The sequence below is a fragment of the Aricia agestis genome, chromosome 4 (assembly GCF_905147365.1).
Source record: "Aricia agestis chromosome 4, ilAriAges1.1, whole genome shotgun sequence".
NCBI classification, from domain to species: Eukaryota; Metazoa; Arthropoda; class Insecta; order Lepidoptera; family Lycaenidae; genus Aricia; species Aricia agestis.
The window spans coordinates 1342271-1356604 of NC_056409.1; the positions used below are offsets into that span (position 1 = coordinate 1342271).

At 37.9% G+C, this 14334-nt stretch overlaps 2 protein-coding genes across 3 annotated transcripts in view; both read left to right on the plus strand.

The window, feature by feature from the left end:
* The window catches only part of LOC121726645 (transient-receptor-potential-like protein), a 37545-nt gene that overhangs the window by 16219 nt on the left and 6992 nt on the right, over window positions 1-14334 (plus strand). For both annotated transcript variants that reach the window (XM_042114094.1, XM_042114093.1), the window contains exons 13-21: window positions 3539-3734; window positions 3931-4092; window positions 4507-4726; window positions 5447-5645; window positions 5966-6072; window positions 8007-8144; window positions 9232-9314; window positions 9520-9616; window positions 10170-10249. In XM_042114094.1, coding sequence (XP_041970028.1) covers window positions 3539-3734; window positions 3931-4092; window positions 4507-4726; window positions 5447-5645; window positions 5966-6072; window positions 8007-8144; window positions 9232-9314; window positions 9520-9616; window positions 10170-10249 — 1282 coding nt within the window. The remainder of the gene's footprint in view (window positions 1-3538; window positions 3735-3930; window positions 4093-4506; window positions 4727-5446; window positions 5646-5965; window positions 6073-8006; window positions 8145-9231; window positions 9315-9519; window positions 9617-10169; window positions 10250-14334) is intronic.
* On the plus strand, window positions 1725-3309 carry LOC121726648 (tektin-1). The gene has a single exon (XM_042114096.1). The coding sequence runs from the start codon at window positions 1918-1920 to the stop codon at window positions 3202-3204; it is 1287 nt and encodes a 428-aa protein (XP_041970030.1). The 5' UTR covers window positions 1725-1917; the 3' UTR covers window positions 3205-3309.

Sequence of the window (14334 nt, forward strand, 5' to 3'; positions counted from 1 at the left end):
TTTTCAAAAGTTGTAAAAAAATTTTGAAAGCCAATTTGTCACTAAAGTATGCCATACATCATGACATTATAGGATCGGACACCGGTGTCGGGACACATATTATATTCGTACATGTTTCGGATTTATGACGCCAGTATGCGCGCACGGAGAGAACGTGCAAGAATTTTAGGTGGTAGTAAATGCCTCATACCAGTAAGTACTAGCTATTTGACCGAGCTTTGCTCGGTATTCGATAAAACACGAATAAAATGACATTTTCTGAAAATGATTCCTAGCTAGATCGATTTATCGCCCCCGAAACCCCCTATATACTAAATCATGAAAATTGTTGGAGCCGATTCCGAGATTCCAATTATATATATATATATATATATATATATATATGTAAGTTTAAAACTTCTTATTTAGAGTAGGCTGGTATGTTTGCGACAGAAAAGTAAAATATTTGAATTTTGAAGGACGACAATGTCAAGTTTGTAAGAACTGAAAAAAATGTTTTAAGAGAAAATATATTTTGTGTTCAATTTGGAGGATTTAAATTATAAACGTAATTGTCGTTTTATAAGATTATTACGACATATAGGAGGAAAACATAAACAATTTTGTTTCTCTGTAAATATAAAGATTTAATGTATAAGCAAACAGTAAAACATTTAAAACTATAAGAACTAAGTAAATAAAATAATAATGGAATAACATAAGTACCTGTAAATATAAAGAAACGATTTTGACGGATCAATATCCGGGAATTAATTCGAAAGCATTGGGATTTTAATGTGGGAGATCTAGTTTATGTTGAAAATGGAAATAGACTGAATAGATATAAACTAGAGGAAGTGTACATTGGACCATTTCGGATAGTAGAGAAGGTGTCGAATTCTATATATAAGATAGACACAGGTCATAAGAAAGCAGAATCAAATCTATTTCATTTGACAAAAATGATTCCTGTACCTATGTTAGATCTAAGTTAGATTTAGGTAGATGTAATAATGTAAAAAAAAAAATTTTTTTTTTTTTCGTTTTAAGGGGGGAGATGTAAGTTTAAAACTTCTTATTTAGAGTAGGCTGGTATGTTTGCGACAGAAAAGTAAAATATTTGAATTTTGAAGGACGACAATGTCAAGTTTGTAAGAACTGAAAAAAATGTTTTAAGAGAAAATATATTTTGTGTTCAATTTGGAGGATTTAAATTATAAACGTAATTGTCGTTTCTTTATATTTACAGGTACTTATGTTATTCCATTATTATTTTATTTACTTAGTTCTTATAGTTTTAAATGTTTTACTGTTTGCTTATACATTAAATCTTTATATTTACAGAGAAACAAAATTGTTTATGTTTTCCTCCTATATGTCGTAATAATCTTATATATATATATATATATATATATATATATATATATATATATATATATATATATATATATATATATATATATACAAGAATTGCTCGTTTAAAGATATAAGATTACCTCTATGCTGATACATTAAGTTAAAGTTTTGTTGTGCACATTCCCTAAAACTAGGCCTTTACGGTTTTCCCTTCATAAAAAATTAAACATCTATCTATAAAGTAAACGCGTTTATAGGCAACGTCGCATTGTTTCTACAGTAAAAATATTTTTAACTTGAGAAATACTTGAGAAAAGTAATAATATTTTATCCCGTTTAGAATTGTAATAAATTGAATTATACATAGCAGGTAAGTATGTAGAATGTAATCTACCTGCGCCATCCCCGCCGCGTGTGTCTATCAATCTGATTGGAAACCGTAAAAAACTCGTTTGTTTGATCGAACGTGTTCGGAGTTGCTATGACGATAAACAGTTTTGTCATTTTGTGAAGTTTGCTTTCAATAAGTTTTTTGAGGCTTGGGAAAATTATTTTGTTTAATTCTAAAATCGTTTTATAAATATGGGGGAAGCACAATTCGGTATACGGAACTTCATCGGAGCACCCGTAGCCACGACTAGACTATCAGAGCAGGCGCTAGTATGTATGCCGCCGAGATGTGCCAAGTTTACATTCGAGGAGTGGAAAAGAAGTAACGAGCAGCGATGCAGAAATACAGAGGATCAGCAGCAGCTCGCCGATCGCGTTCTCGGCGAATGCGAGAGACTCCGGGAGGAGACCGCAGAGCGTACGGCTATAATGAAAGCGACAACCGATAGGCGCATCGAAGAAAGAATAGGTGATGTCGAATTCAACAAAAACGAGCTGCAACGACAGAGAAAAGAAATCTGCTTAGAACTCGAAGCTTTGGGCGTTTATAAGACTCGTTTGCAAGATTGTCTGGCATCTTTGAAGGCGAATGCTCTGGCTATATGTCGAAAATGTTTGATGTTGCGAGACGGACGTCTTGGAATAGATTTAGTTGTCGACGATGTAGAAGATGCTTTGCAACGTGAGATTACTGTCATACTTGGAGCGCAGAGTCTCCTCAATCGCGCACTGGAACAGTTAAACGAGCAAATGAGAAGATTGCGTTCCTGCCGATACCTTCTGGATCGTGATCTTCAGTACAAGCAGTCCGCCATCGATATAGACAAAAACTGTTTGTCGCTCAAACCTACAGACCTATGTTTGTCAATATACGAGGGATTTTCTAACCTGGACCCAGCTAATATTTCAGCGTACGAGTACAATGCATATTCTGCTAAAAATATTCAAGCGGCCGGCAGAGAGGTGACTAGCGCTCGACCCATCCGAGTTTATATTGACACCCTCCTGAAACAAGTTATCGATGATCTCTGGGACGCGTACAACAAATGCAATCACGCATTTAATGTTCGCATAGAACAGACGAAGATAGCCAAAGGAAACTTAGAGGATATGCACCGAGAGACTAGCAGGAAAATTTCTGAGATGCAAAACAATATACTTGAGTTGCAAAAGGCTTTGGCGGCTAAGGAGGGAAATATAGGACTAGCGCATACGAGGCTCGGAAGACGGGCTCAGAGGGTAGAGGCAGAGTTAGTTCGGGACCCTCCAGGGCAGGCTCTGTACTACGAATGTGAGATGCTACGTCACAGTACCAAGCAGCTGCAGCAAATGCTTCACGAGGCCAATGCGTCCCTACGCTACTTGCTACAAACCCAGATACAACTTGAAGAAGACATCAATATTAAGATGAATACGTTGAAAATTGACGAAGTGGACTGTATGACTTTGAGAGCTACTATGGACTATCACGCATACTAAATACTATAGAGTCTAGACAATGTTTCTAAATAATATATTGTTAAGAAGTTTATTGTCATGTCGAAAAATATGTATTCAATTATAATAAATGGTACTTTACAATGCGTTATATTGTGTATATCTAGAATTTTCTTTGTACTGTAGACATATTTAACAGCCATTGCTGGTATCGTTTGCTACTGCACAAATTATAAAAGGAAACAACGCCACGTTTCTGTAGTAAGTACCTAGTATAAACTCAATAGATGACCGTATTAAGTTTTTTCAATAAGATGCATATATATAAGTATATGCGATTATAAATGCGATTATAAAAACCATAACCAATGTTTAGCGTGTTCGAGGCGTCACAATCACTCTTCTGGGCGTCATTTGGCATGGTTGGTCTGGAGAACTTCGAGCTGGCCGGCATCAAGAGCTACACGCGCTTCTGGGGCCTGCTAATGTTCGGCTCGTACTCCGTCATCAACGTGATCGTCCTACTGAACCTGCTCATTGCCATGATGTCCAACTCCTATGCCATGATCGATGTAAGTTATTTATTGTGTTGTATTACATGTGTATTGTGCACAAACATGTAACCGTGTTTGTTCACAGTAAAATAATATTATCTATGGACGCTTCACACCACGACAGTATGGCCCCATGCTAAGTTCCTGAAAAAAATATAATATTTCATCAATTTCATTTATTTTAAAAAGTTCAAGTCACATCATATCTTTTTAGGAACATTCGGACGTTGAATGGAAATTCGCCCGAACGAAGCTGTGGTTAAGCTATTTCGAAGAGACGTCTACACTGCCACCTCCGTTTAACATTTTCCCGACACCAAAATTGGTGATGACTATGTTTGGTATAAGGAAGAAGACAACATCGCAAAAGATACAGGTAACGTTTTTATTTCTAACTCAGCTAGGCTTACCTAGCTGAGCTAAAACATTCAAATAAGGATATTGCAATATATTGTATTACTGTCTCTTTGAATGATAATAATCTATAGTCCAGACAAGATTGGACAGAATTTTAGCAGTCTTGACCCGAAACTGATACGATTTTGATATACGAGTCTGATTAGTTTCAAATTGAGCCGCAGCACGATCGTGCGCTAGTATAGCTGTCAAGAGTGGGAAAAGCCGTTGATATAGTACCAAATAGAGCCGCAGCGCGAATTTGTCCTAGTATATATGTCGGAAGTAGCAAAAGCTTTGAGATCGAGCTGATTCGATTCTCGATTCCATTCTAATTCTGTTGGAAGTAACGCAGCAGATACGAGATTAAACATAAAATTTCATGTTTTAACAGGACCAGAAAGAGAAGGAAAGCGATGAAAGGTACACCGCAGTCATCCGAGCTTTGGTCTGGAGGTACGTGTCCTCCATGCACAGGAAGATGGACGACGAGCCGGTCACAGAGGATGACATTAACGAGTTGAAGGGAGACATTTCTGCCCTGAGATATGAACTGCTGCATGTCTTCGAGAAGAACGGAATGGATGTATCCTTCACTGATAAGAAGGAAAAGAGTAAGTAGGCGCTATTTTGTTAATGCGAAAGTGTCTGTGTCTGTCTGTCTGCCTGTTAATGTCTAAACACACTATGCCGAAGTTCCGCGGCAGAAATTCCGCATGATTACGTCAGCAATATCAAACGCACAAAATATAACGCGACGGAATTTCAGCATGGTGTGTCACTGGTAATTTAATATACATTGCAGGCGAAATCAAGCCGAACTTCCGCCGCGGTAATTCGGCATAGCGTGTTTAGACACTTGCCTCTTCACGTCCAAATCGTTGAACCGATTTGGCTGAAATTTGGCATGGAGATACTTTCAGTCCCGGAAAATTACATAGGATACTTTTTCCGGAATAATGTACGGTTCTCGTGTGATAAATGAATTTTCAACGCAACGGAGTTGCGGGCATCGTCTTGTTGATTATAAAATAATGCTCAAGAGCCGACTCAATAAGTTTTGGAGACAGTGGATGTAAAAGAAACTTTCTCTATTTATTTTGGGGTACGTGGGAGTAACGAATATTCTAGAAATTTCTTTACACCTGATGCCATTAAAGTAGAAGTGACCACGGTTCTACCTTTACCATCCAGTACTATGAATATCTGCATTGCCTTTTTTTAGCTTAATTTAACTTCTGTTTTATCTAGTCGGATTATACATTTCAACGTTTATTATTTTTGTAAAGTTCCGTACCTTATTCTCCCAAATTGTAAAGCACCTCTTGTTTCAGCGCATCTAGCGAAACGCATGAAGGTGTGGGAGCGTCGCCTGATGAAGGACTTTCAAGTGACGCCAGTGTCGGTAGTCGAGGACGACGGGAAGCCGGTTCACGAGGACAGCCTGGCGCGCTTCCGCCGCATCGCCAGGATGGTCGCTGCCAACGCTTCGGGCTCCAAGTGGGACGTGACGCTAGCTGCTGCTGGGATCTCGTGAGTGCTCAGATGTTGAAACTTACGTAGTTGATAGTGACCGGTGCCCTTGGATTTCGAATAAATTATTCATTACACTCATCGTGGTCTAGTAGTTGAAGCATGACTAGATTGTCGCGATACAAAAAATGTGTTGTATTTTTTCTAGTTGGTAAAAAGTCTACTTGTAAACATTGCATTATAAGCTTGTCTAATATTAAGAAGGTTGCTCATAAGTATGATCTATCGCTAGTCATGCCGTGTATCCCTTGATTTAACGAGTTTAACGAGTTAAAGTTAAACACCTTATCCAGTTAACCTCATTATGGCATTGTTAACAGATCACAGATAGGTAGATGTCGTACACGCGAGTCGTTCAAGAACCGCAAGAATCTCCAGCACGCGATGGAGCAGGCGCGGAAACTGGTGCTGCACTCGCCTGTTCCTGGTTAGTATAAGGGCTATAAAGCTCTGGTTTCCTCCAAAAGCGGCGCCGTCATGCAGCGGCCGCAATACCCGCTGTATTGCGGCCGCTGCATGACGGCGTGGCTTGTTTCACGTCACTAGATCGTTGTCCATGTAAGCAATATGGTGCTGTTTCCTAGAGACGGTATTTGACACCGTTCTCTAGGACACCGCGCCATACCGCTGCATCACGGTGTTACCATGTCACCTCTACGTCGCCGCAAAGCGGTGTTTTTAAACATAACTTTAGAGAAAAACAGCGACGCCAGATGTTGCTTGGACGTTGCCATGGTAACGTCGCTGGAAGGTATTAAGCACCACTTTGAGAAACTGTAATAGATACTTAGATATAAAAGCATAATTTGGATGCTTTTTTAATACTTTATTTTATTTATTGTAAAAGTAATTGTAAATCATTTATAATGATTCCTACTTAACCCCTCATCGTTTCTGGTTGACGATGAAGAGTTAAGTAGTAAATACTTCCGTGGCCAGTTCTCATGTGCCTCTATAACACAGCCTGTTATAAGTAATAGGCCTGGAGATACTGACACAAAATTCTTGGTCATTTGTACCAGTATGGCGGTTTTACAGGGGTATAATTACGTAAAGGCAAAAAAGAAAATGATGGTCATAGCGCTCGCACTGGCAGCCCAAACGCGTGGGCGTTAATCGAACGTGTCGGATAAATACCGAGTGTCGAACGATTTGTTCCACAAAAATGCTTGTATTTTCAGATAGTCGAAAAAAAATAAGTAGGCAAAAGCGTAATGCCATACTTGTCGGGTGCGGCTTACAGCCCGCCATACCGACGCGAATACGTTATTTTTAATAAAAAAATTGAACCATTTGTACCAGGCTAATTTTTGCACAGCTAATCATCGTCGAGTAGCCATTCACGGAAATCACCTTGCCATACTTTTCCGACAGCGCCCAATGGCCGCCATACCACTGCAAAGGTGTAATTTTTTTTTCGCCAAACGATTTGTACCAGTATGGCATTTAAATTCATGGAAAGTATTTGACAAAATATGACAGTTATTATTTTTCCCATACTTCTAGTAGCTGGAAAAAGTGCTGCCATACTTACTTGAAAATCATTTTTTACATCATGGCATCATAGTAATCTCGTCATTTGGCAATTGTACCAAAAAAAAATTGTTACAGATTGTAACCATGGGGCGGGATGACTCTCGGACTTGAGCAAAAAAGTGATAAAAATTGGACGATTTGTACCAGTATGTCATTTGGATTTTTGGTAATTATACGATACAATGTGACCATTATTATATTTGCTTGTAAGCCGTTTGAAATCACGAATAAAATCTTAGGATTTTGAAATAATATTGTTCATATTCGCTGCCTCCCACAGGTATGGCATTATCAGGGTCCTATTTATGATCATACAGGGATCTGTTAAAAAAGTTTCAGGGTGGTACAAATCGTTTGGCGAAAAAAAAAAATTACACCTTTGCAGTGGTATGGCGGCCATTGGGCGCTGTCGGAAAAGTATGGCAAGGTGATTTTCGTGAATGGCTACTCGACGATGATTAGCTATGCAATAATTAGCCTGGTACAAATACTTAATTTTTTTTATTAAAATTAACGTATTCGCGTCGGTATGTCGTCGGCTGTAAGCCGCACCCGACAAGTATGGCATTACGCTTTCGCCTACTTATTTTTTTTCGACTATCTGAAAATACAAGCATTTTTGTGGAACAAATCGTTCGACACTCGTTATTTATCCGACACGTTCGATTAACGCCCACGCGTTTGGGCTGCCAGTGCGAGCGCTATGATGGTCATAGCGCCTTTTTGCCTTTACGTAATTATACCCCTGTAAAACCGCCATACTGGTACAAATGACCAAGAAATTTGTGTCAGTATCTCTAGGCCTATAATAACATTCGTACACAGAAGGATCCCGGGTACCGTCACCTATCGAGATGCCGGCGACCCCGGGCCGGTCGCTGCAGGAGCTCATCAATGACATGTCGCAGGACGTCGGCGCGACCGTCGACGTGCGACCCGCCTCGCCATATAACCCTGCTACAGGTATGAGTTTTTATTACTTATTTTATTACATCTAAAGTTTACAATTCTGACAAAAATTGTCTTTAACCCGTAACCGAGTAGTGTAGACAATATACACGAGGCTCTCTAATCATTTAAAAATATAAATGAGCCACAAAAGGAAGACAAACATTATGGCTACGTACTAACGTATTTAACACAATAATTATAATAAACTAAATTACACAAAACATAACGAGTAACAACATAGTAGCCATTCATCCATCGTACTCCGCGCTCACGCCAAGGTGCGCGGCGCGGAAGATAGCTGATAGACTGCTCAGGACAAGTAAACAAGTTTGCTTAATGAGTATAACTAGTTATAGTCAGTGACGGATTAAGACTACTTGGTGCCCTAAGTAATCCATGCAATAAACTAGAATCGGTCTTTAATTTTTTACCACCTAAAAACAGATTACAGGTTTTTGGAGACGTGAGAGTTGAGACGTGATGCCCTAAGGACGAATGTTTTTTGTCCTTCTTCTGGGGCACCCTCAGTTGGTCAGACGTGAGAGTGAGCCGTGATGCCCTAAGGAGAGATGTTTTTTGTCTTTCTTCTGGTGCCCCCTCAGACGTGATGCCCTAGCTAGGCAATTGCTTAATTTGATTAAGGGTTAATCCGTCACTGGTTATAGTATAGTTATATAGGGGGTCCATATATGCAAAGTAAGTTTTGAGTGACTTCTTTAAATTTAATTTATTTATAGTCTCTTTAAACTTTATAATATGCAGTTACGTTATGAAGACGGGTCTGGTAGACCGAGTGTGTCAACTAAGATATCGCAAATCGATAGAACAACTCCGTTGCGCCAAAAGTGGATAAAAAGTATCCTATATCTTTCCCGGAACTCAAAGTATCTCCATACCAATTTTCAGCCAATGCGATTCACCAGTTTATGCGTGAAGATACAACAGACAGACAATTTCGCATTTATTATATTAGTAAGTATGACTTACCACGAATTGGTTAAAAGACCCGTGTATTTATGGTGGGTGGGAAAATTGCTTAGTATTTCGGAAACCTATAGTTTTTGGGTTAATCTCCTTTGTTTAAAACCTTTTTTGTCAGATAACCTGTCGGTGCCAGTCGTCCGTCTGCTGTCCCCAAGTACTGTTGTCAGCAGAGCCGCATCTCCTGGACCAAGCGCTAAGGTAATATTTATTTGTGGTGAAATTAATCATCAATCCATACTAATATCGCATATTATCTATACTAATTTTCATTTTTACACTTTCGTATGTGACGCGACACACGACACTTTTGTGTCGTTACAACTTTTTGTCTTAATTATTTCTGCTAGACAGAAACTTTCGCAACGCGCGATAAGAAATTTCGTTCCAATAATATTGTTGACAGATTACAACAGGAAGTCAGTCGAGAGCGCGAAGCCCGAGTCCCAGTTCTACGCCGAGGGCGCAGTCCCCAGTATGTAGTGTGGTCTCTAACAATCCAGGTAAGTAAATATATTTTATGAAATTCTTGAAGACAACTTTATTTTATAACTTTATATGGTATATAATTAGGAAAGAGGCAACGTCCGACGATGAACGACAAAACTCTTCAATAAATAATTTTTTACAGCTACAATCAGGTCTTGAAAACGCCCATTACGTAGGTGTGGAGTATTTGATCTCGGAATTGCAATCAAAGTAGCGTTCACGAAAATTCCGGCAATTGTGACAAATTCCGACAATTTCTGGCATGATATGACAGTCCAGTCACCAGTGTCACATTAAGTTCTTTCTTACCGTAATTAAATAATACGTATTGTAATTTGTACTTAGACGTAGATTACACGTTCTGTTCAGCAATCTGGGAAGATCTAACCAGTTGATTGACGGACTGATAATTTCTTTATTACCTACTTAATTTATGTACTTTTTAGCAATCAATCTTATAGTCCCAGACACCAATCTGGCGTCTCAGACTGACGCCAGATCGGTGACAAACTGAACGTGTAACTTACGTCTTATAAATAGATAACTCAGTCTTATAATATGCAACAGAACCAAGTCCGCTGAAGTCGGCGCGAGTCGGCGTGTCTCCCCCAAGGGTGATGAAGAAGAAACACAGTGGGGATACTCATGTGCGTACTCACATTTAAGGGTTAATTGTTACGATAGCATTTTACTAACATTGTTGTATCGAATAGACTACGAAACTATTAGCAAAATTTTTAAAAATAAAAATATATACTCTTATATGTATAGACGAACATAGAACCTCATTTTTGGAAGTCGGTTAAAATGTATTGCGCTGCTTTCTAGTTTATTAATAATACAGTCAAATTGTACGGTGTGTCGACGCATCACATCATCGACGTCACACGCACACACGCAGGGCTTACGTAGGCCTGCGCCCGGGCTGCGCGGCGCGCCCCCTTCACTCGATATTGGACCACCGCCGGTGTGCGCATGTCAAAGTGTCATACTTTAAAGTATCAATAAATCGTATTGAGTCTAAATCAGGTTTCATTCATCACCATCATCGAGGCACCTTCCAGTAGACGGCTCCAGGCTCCAGCCCCATCACGGTGTCTGCATTTCTTTTAATCCTTACGGCCGCGCGTGGAGATAATATTATCGATTAATGATTATTGAACTTTAATTAATTTGTACCATCGAGGAAGTTGATTCCTATGCAATTGACAGACCAACGTTATTTGGTCGAATATGTCAATTCAATGTTAAGACGCTGACAACTGCCAATGACCTTGAGGATTCGCATTTCTAAGCCACGCCCCCTAATTGTCCGATAAGACAGCGCCAGCTTTGCTAGCGGCTAAACCGGGAACTTCTAAAAGATAGGTTTGATTAATATTGAGCTGTCGCATAGAGATTTCAATAGATGGCGCGTAATAAATAAATACTATGTACTATACTTCCGTGAGCGAACTATAAGAGTGCGGAAGATTAGTGCAGAATGCAGATAGAACGGAGCACAGCGGAGAGGTAATATTAACGCACTTGAAAATAAACTTTATAATCATTAAACTAAAGTGCATAAATGCTTGAACCTTACAAAAAATGCACGTTTGTCCTCGAGGATACGCGGGAATCTTTAAAAGTTTGAAGTCGATATTATACTGATTCGTTATGTCTATTGTGGTAGTAATGTAAGCCATACACGTTACGCAGGTAGACCGGAATGTGTGAGGGAATATACCTGTGCAGTTTTTTGGACCTGCGCAGGCGACCAGGTCCCACACACATACCGGTATACATGTGCAGGCATACCTGCGTGCTGTACAGGTGGAGCTCTCCCGTCCCCGGTAGACGTGTAAGGCTTACTTATGGTAAATAAAACACAGTTATTCTTTTATAATATACCTATTATATTATAAAATAATGACAAAACCCAACTGCGTAAAAACATTCAATTTTTTTCATAAACATTTTTTCTGTTACATTACAATTTACATTAAAATTACAATTACATAAGTACAGCAAGAAATAAAACAAAATTCAGGAATCGTTTTTTACTGTCCCGGCAAACGTTGCTTTGCCATAATATTATATTTACGATAATATTATTATTTTAATTAAGTGACTAACGGCCGTTCCCAATATATGATCTATCTCTGGTTTTGCCCTACTAGAGATATGAATAGCTCACATTAGACATTAGAGACATATATTTTGTCAATTGTGAGCTATTCCTATCTCTAGTAGGGCAAAACCAGAGATAGATCAAATATTGGGAACGGCCGTAAATAGGTAAGTATGTCACCATGGCAACGTTGATCGCTATCCCGTCGCACAAACTTAATGGTCGCCGTCAGTCTCAGGTTATAATAATTTACTATTATTTATTCAACAAATGCACTTATCAATATATATATATATATATATATATATCATTATATATATATATATATATATATATATATACATAGCTGGGCACCGTTAATCAAATAGTTAACTTCGTTAATCCGTTACAAAAATGTTAGCTTCGTTAAACGTTAAAGCGTTACACTGCGGACGAATTAGCGCAAGTTAACGTTAATCGTTAATCCGTTAATATGTGTAATATGGCCTTGTTGTAACTTATATCATTGCGTTAGTGTACATACAAAAACTGTTGGTTTAAGGTTTTGGAAGTTAACAGGTTAGGGACAAAACAAAATACTTGTATTCTAGGTAGAAATTACAATACAATAATTATTATAGATATAGTTTATTGTTATTATAAATAATTTGCATGTTGATAAAGAAGAGTGCAGTATAATTTAGTTAGGTAACTAAATTATACTGCACTCTTCTTTATCAACATAATGAAATGATAAAACGAAACAAATATATTCTCACTCGCATGCGCCTGAAAATGTATATCTAGTATTATTTTTGTTTCGTCTGAACCTGTTTTCGCGCGGCGCCGCGGTGCCGTGCGGTAAATAGTAGGCATTGGATTAACGAATAACGGACTTCTGCATATTAACGGAAGTTAACCAGTCCGTTAATATTTTTAAAAGTTAACTTAAAAGTTAATCCGTTAATAAAAATGTTAACTTCGTTAATTAACGATTAACGGATTAACGAGTTAATGCCCAGCTATGTATGTATATATATATATATATATATATATATATATATATATATATATATATATATATACAGTATGTAACAAAAACAAGTGATAATACTTTAGGGTGTGTACGTGTTCCTTGTAGAGAGTTCACTGTGAAAGTAGCAGCTCTGAAAGACGATTTTTTTTATTTTGTATGAGATATACAAAAGAAAAAAAAATTAGGTCTTTCAGCGCTGCTACTTTTACAGTGAACTCTCAACAAGGAACACGTACAAACCCTGTGTCGAGAAAATTGAATGCCGAAATCACCTACTTCGGAACTTCTGTAATAGGCTAAAAATTTACAAACTGATACGAAATATCCCATCAAAGACACAAATTTGACCCAAAGCGTGATCATGATGAAGTTATTAGAAAATTATTAGAAAACTTTGGCCGGGTGATAAAAAGAAGACCCAACACTGCAAGTGCTAACCTAGTAAAAGACATTTTATATTAAAAAAAAATAAGCTTCGTTTCTTCTATCAAACATGGCCAAGAAAATTAAAAACAAGCAATAAGAGATTTAGAATTACAAGAAGGAATTAAAGTAAAGCCTTGCGGGCTATTTATAGATACAGACTTGCCATTTTTAGGAGCAACGCCCGATGGAATTTGCGATGAAAAAACTATTTTAGAAATTAAATGTCCCATCACAGCATATAACATTGGAGTAGACGCTGCTATAACACAACAAAAAGTTACATTTTGGAAAATAGATAAACAGGGCAAATTAAATATAGACAAAAATCACTCCTGGTTTTATAAGGTGCAAGGGCAGCTCCATATTTCAGGTTACGAATATTGCCTTATTATTATTGATAGGCATGTAATGGTCTTCATTTGAGTCACTATCAATTATCAATATTAGATTGCAAAGTATGCATAGAAATGTGAATTTTGAATTGAGGCCATCTTGCTTTTCACCTACTAGTTCTATGTCAGTTAAAGCACATCCAAGAGGACCATGATGAGAAATTTCTTGCAACCTCTTATAAAAATATGAAACACTTATAATTCTTCTTCCGACATCAGGTTTCTTCTGAGGAAGTGCAGTTTCAACAATAAGCTTTTCAGCATCACATTCAGCCTCCAAACTACATAGTCCAGTGTCATGGGTACTTTTTTCTTCCAGCCTGTAAGTAAGTTTATACTTTGAGACATCGACATTTAACAACAGTTTAAAAACTGGATCACCACAAAATTTCATAAATTAAAATGATTAACTTTTCGATTATTGGGAAATAGGAATTAGGATAAAATTATACAGAACTCAATATTTAAAAAAGCCTTTTGCTCGTTTGCCTTCTAATTATTAGGCTAATACGCTGCACTCCGCAGTAGGGGTGGGTCGTTATGTGATTTTTAACCGACGAAACAAGTTGTAACCGTACGACGCGGGCGCCCGGTAACGGTGTGACGTCATATCACAATTTCGCCGCGCGGGCCCCATACAATAAACGTGATTTTTTGCTCTATCTCAATAACTGCAACAGGTAGGCACTTGAAATTTTCATCAAGGCCTTAATTATATATGTACTTTAATAATTAATAATAATGTTATATTATGTTACTAAACTTTTCGATTATTGGGAAATGGGAATT

Excerpts from the sequence above, each read along its gene's own strand:
- LOC121726648 (XM_042114096.1), top strand. The coding sequence starts at position 1,918 with ATGGGGGAAGCACAATTCGGTATACGGAACTTCATCGGAGCACCCGTA.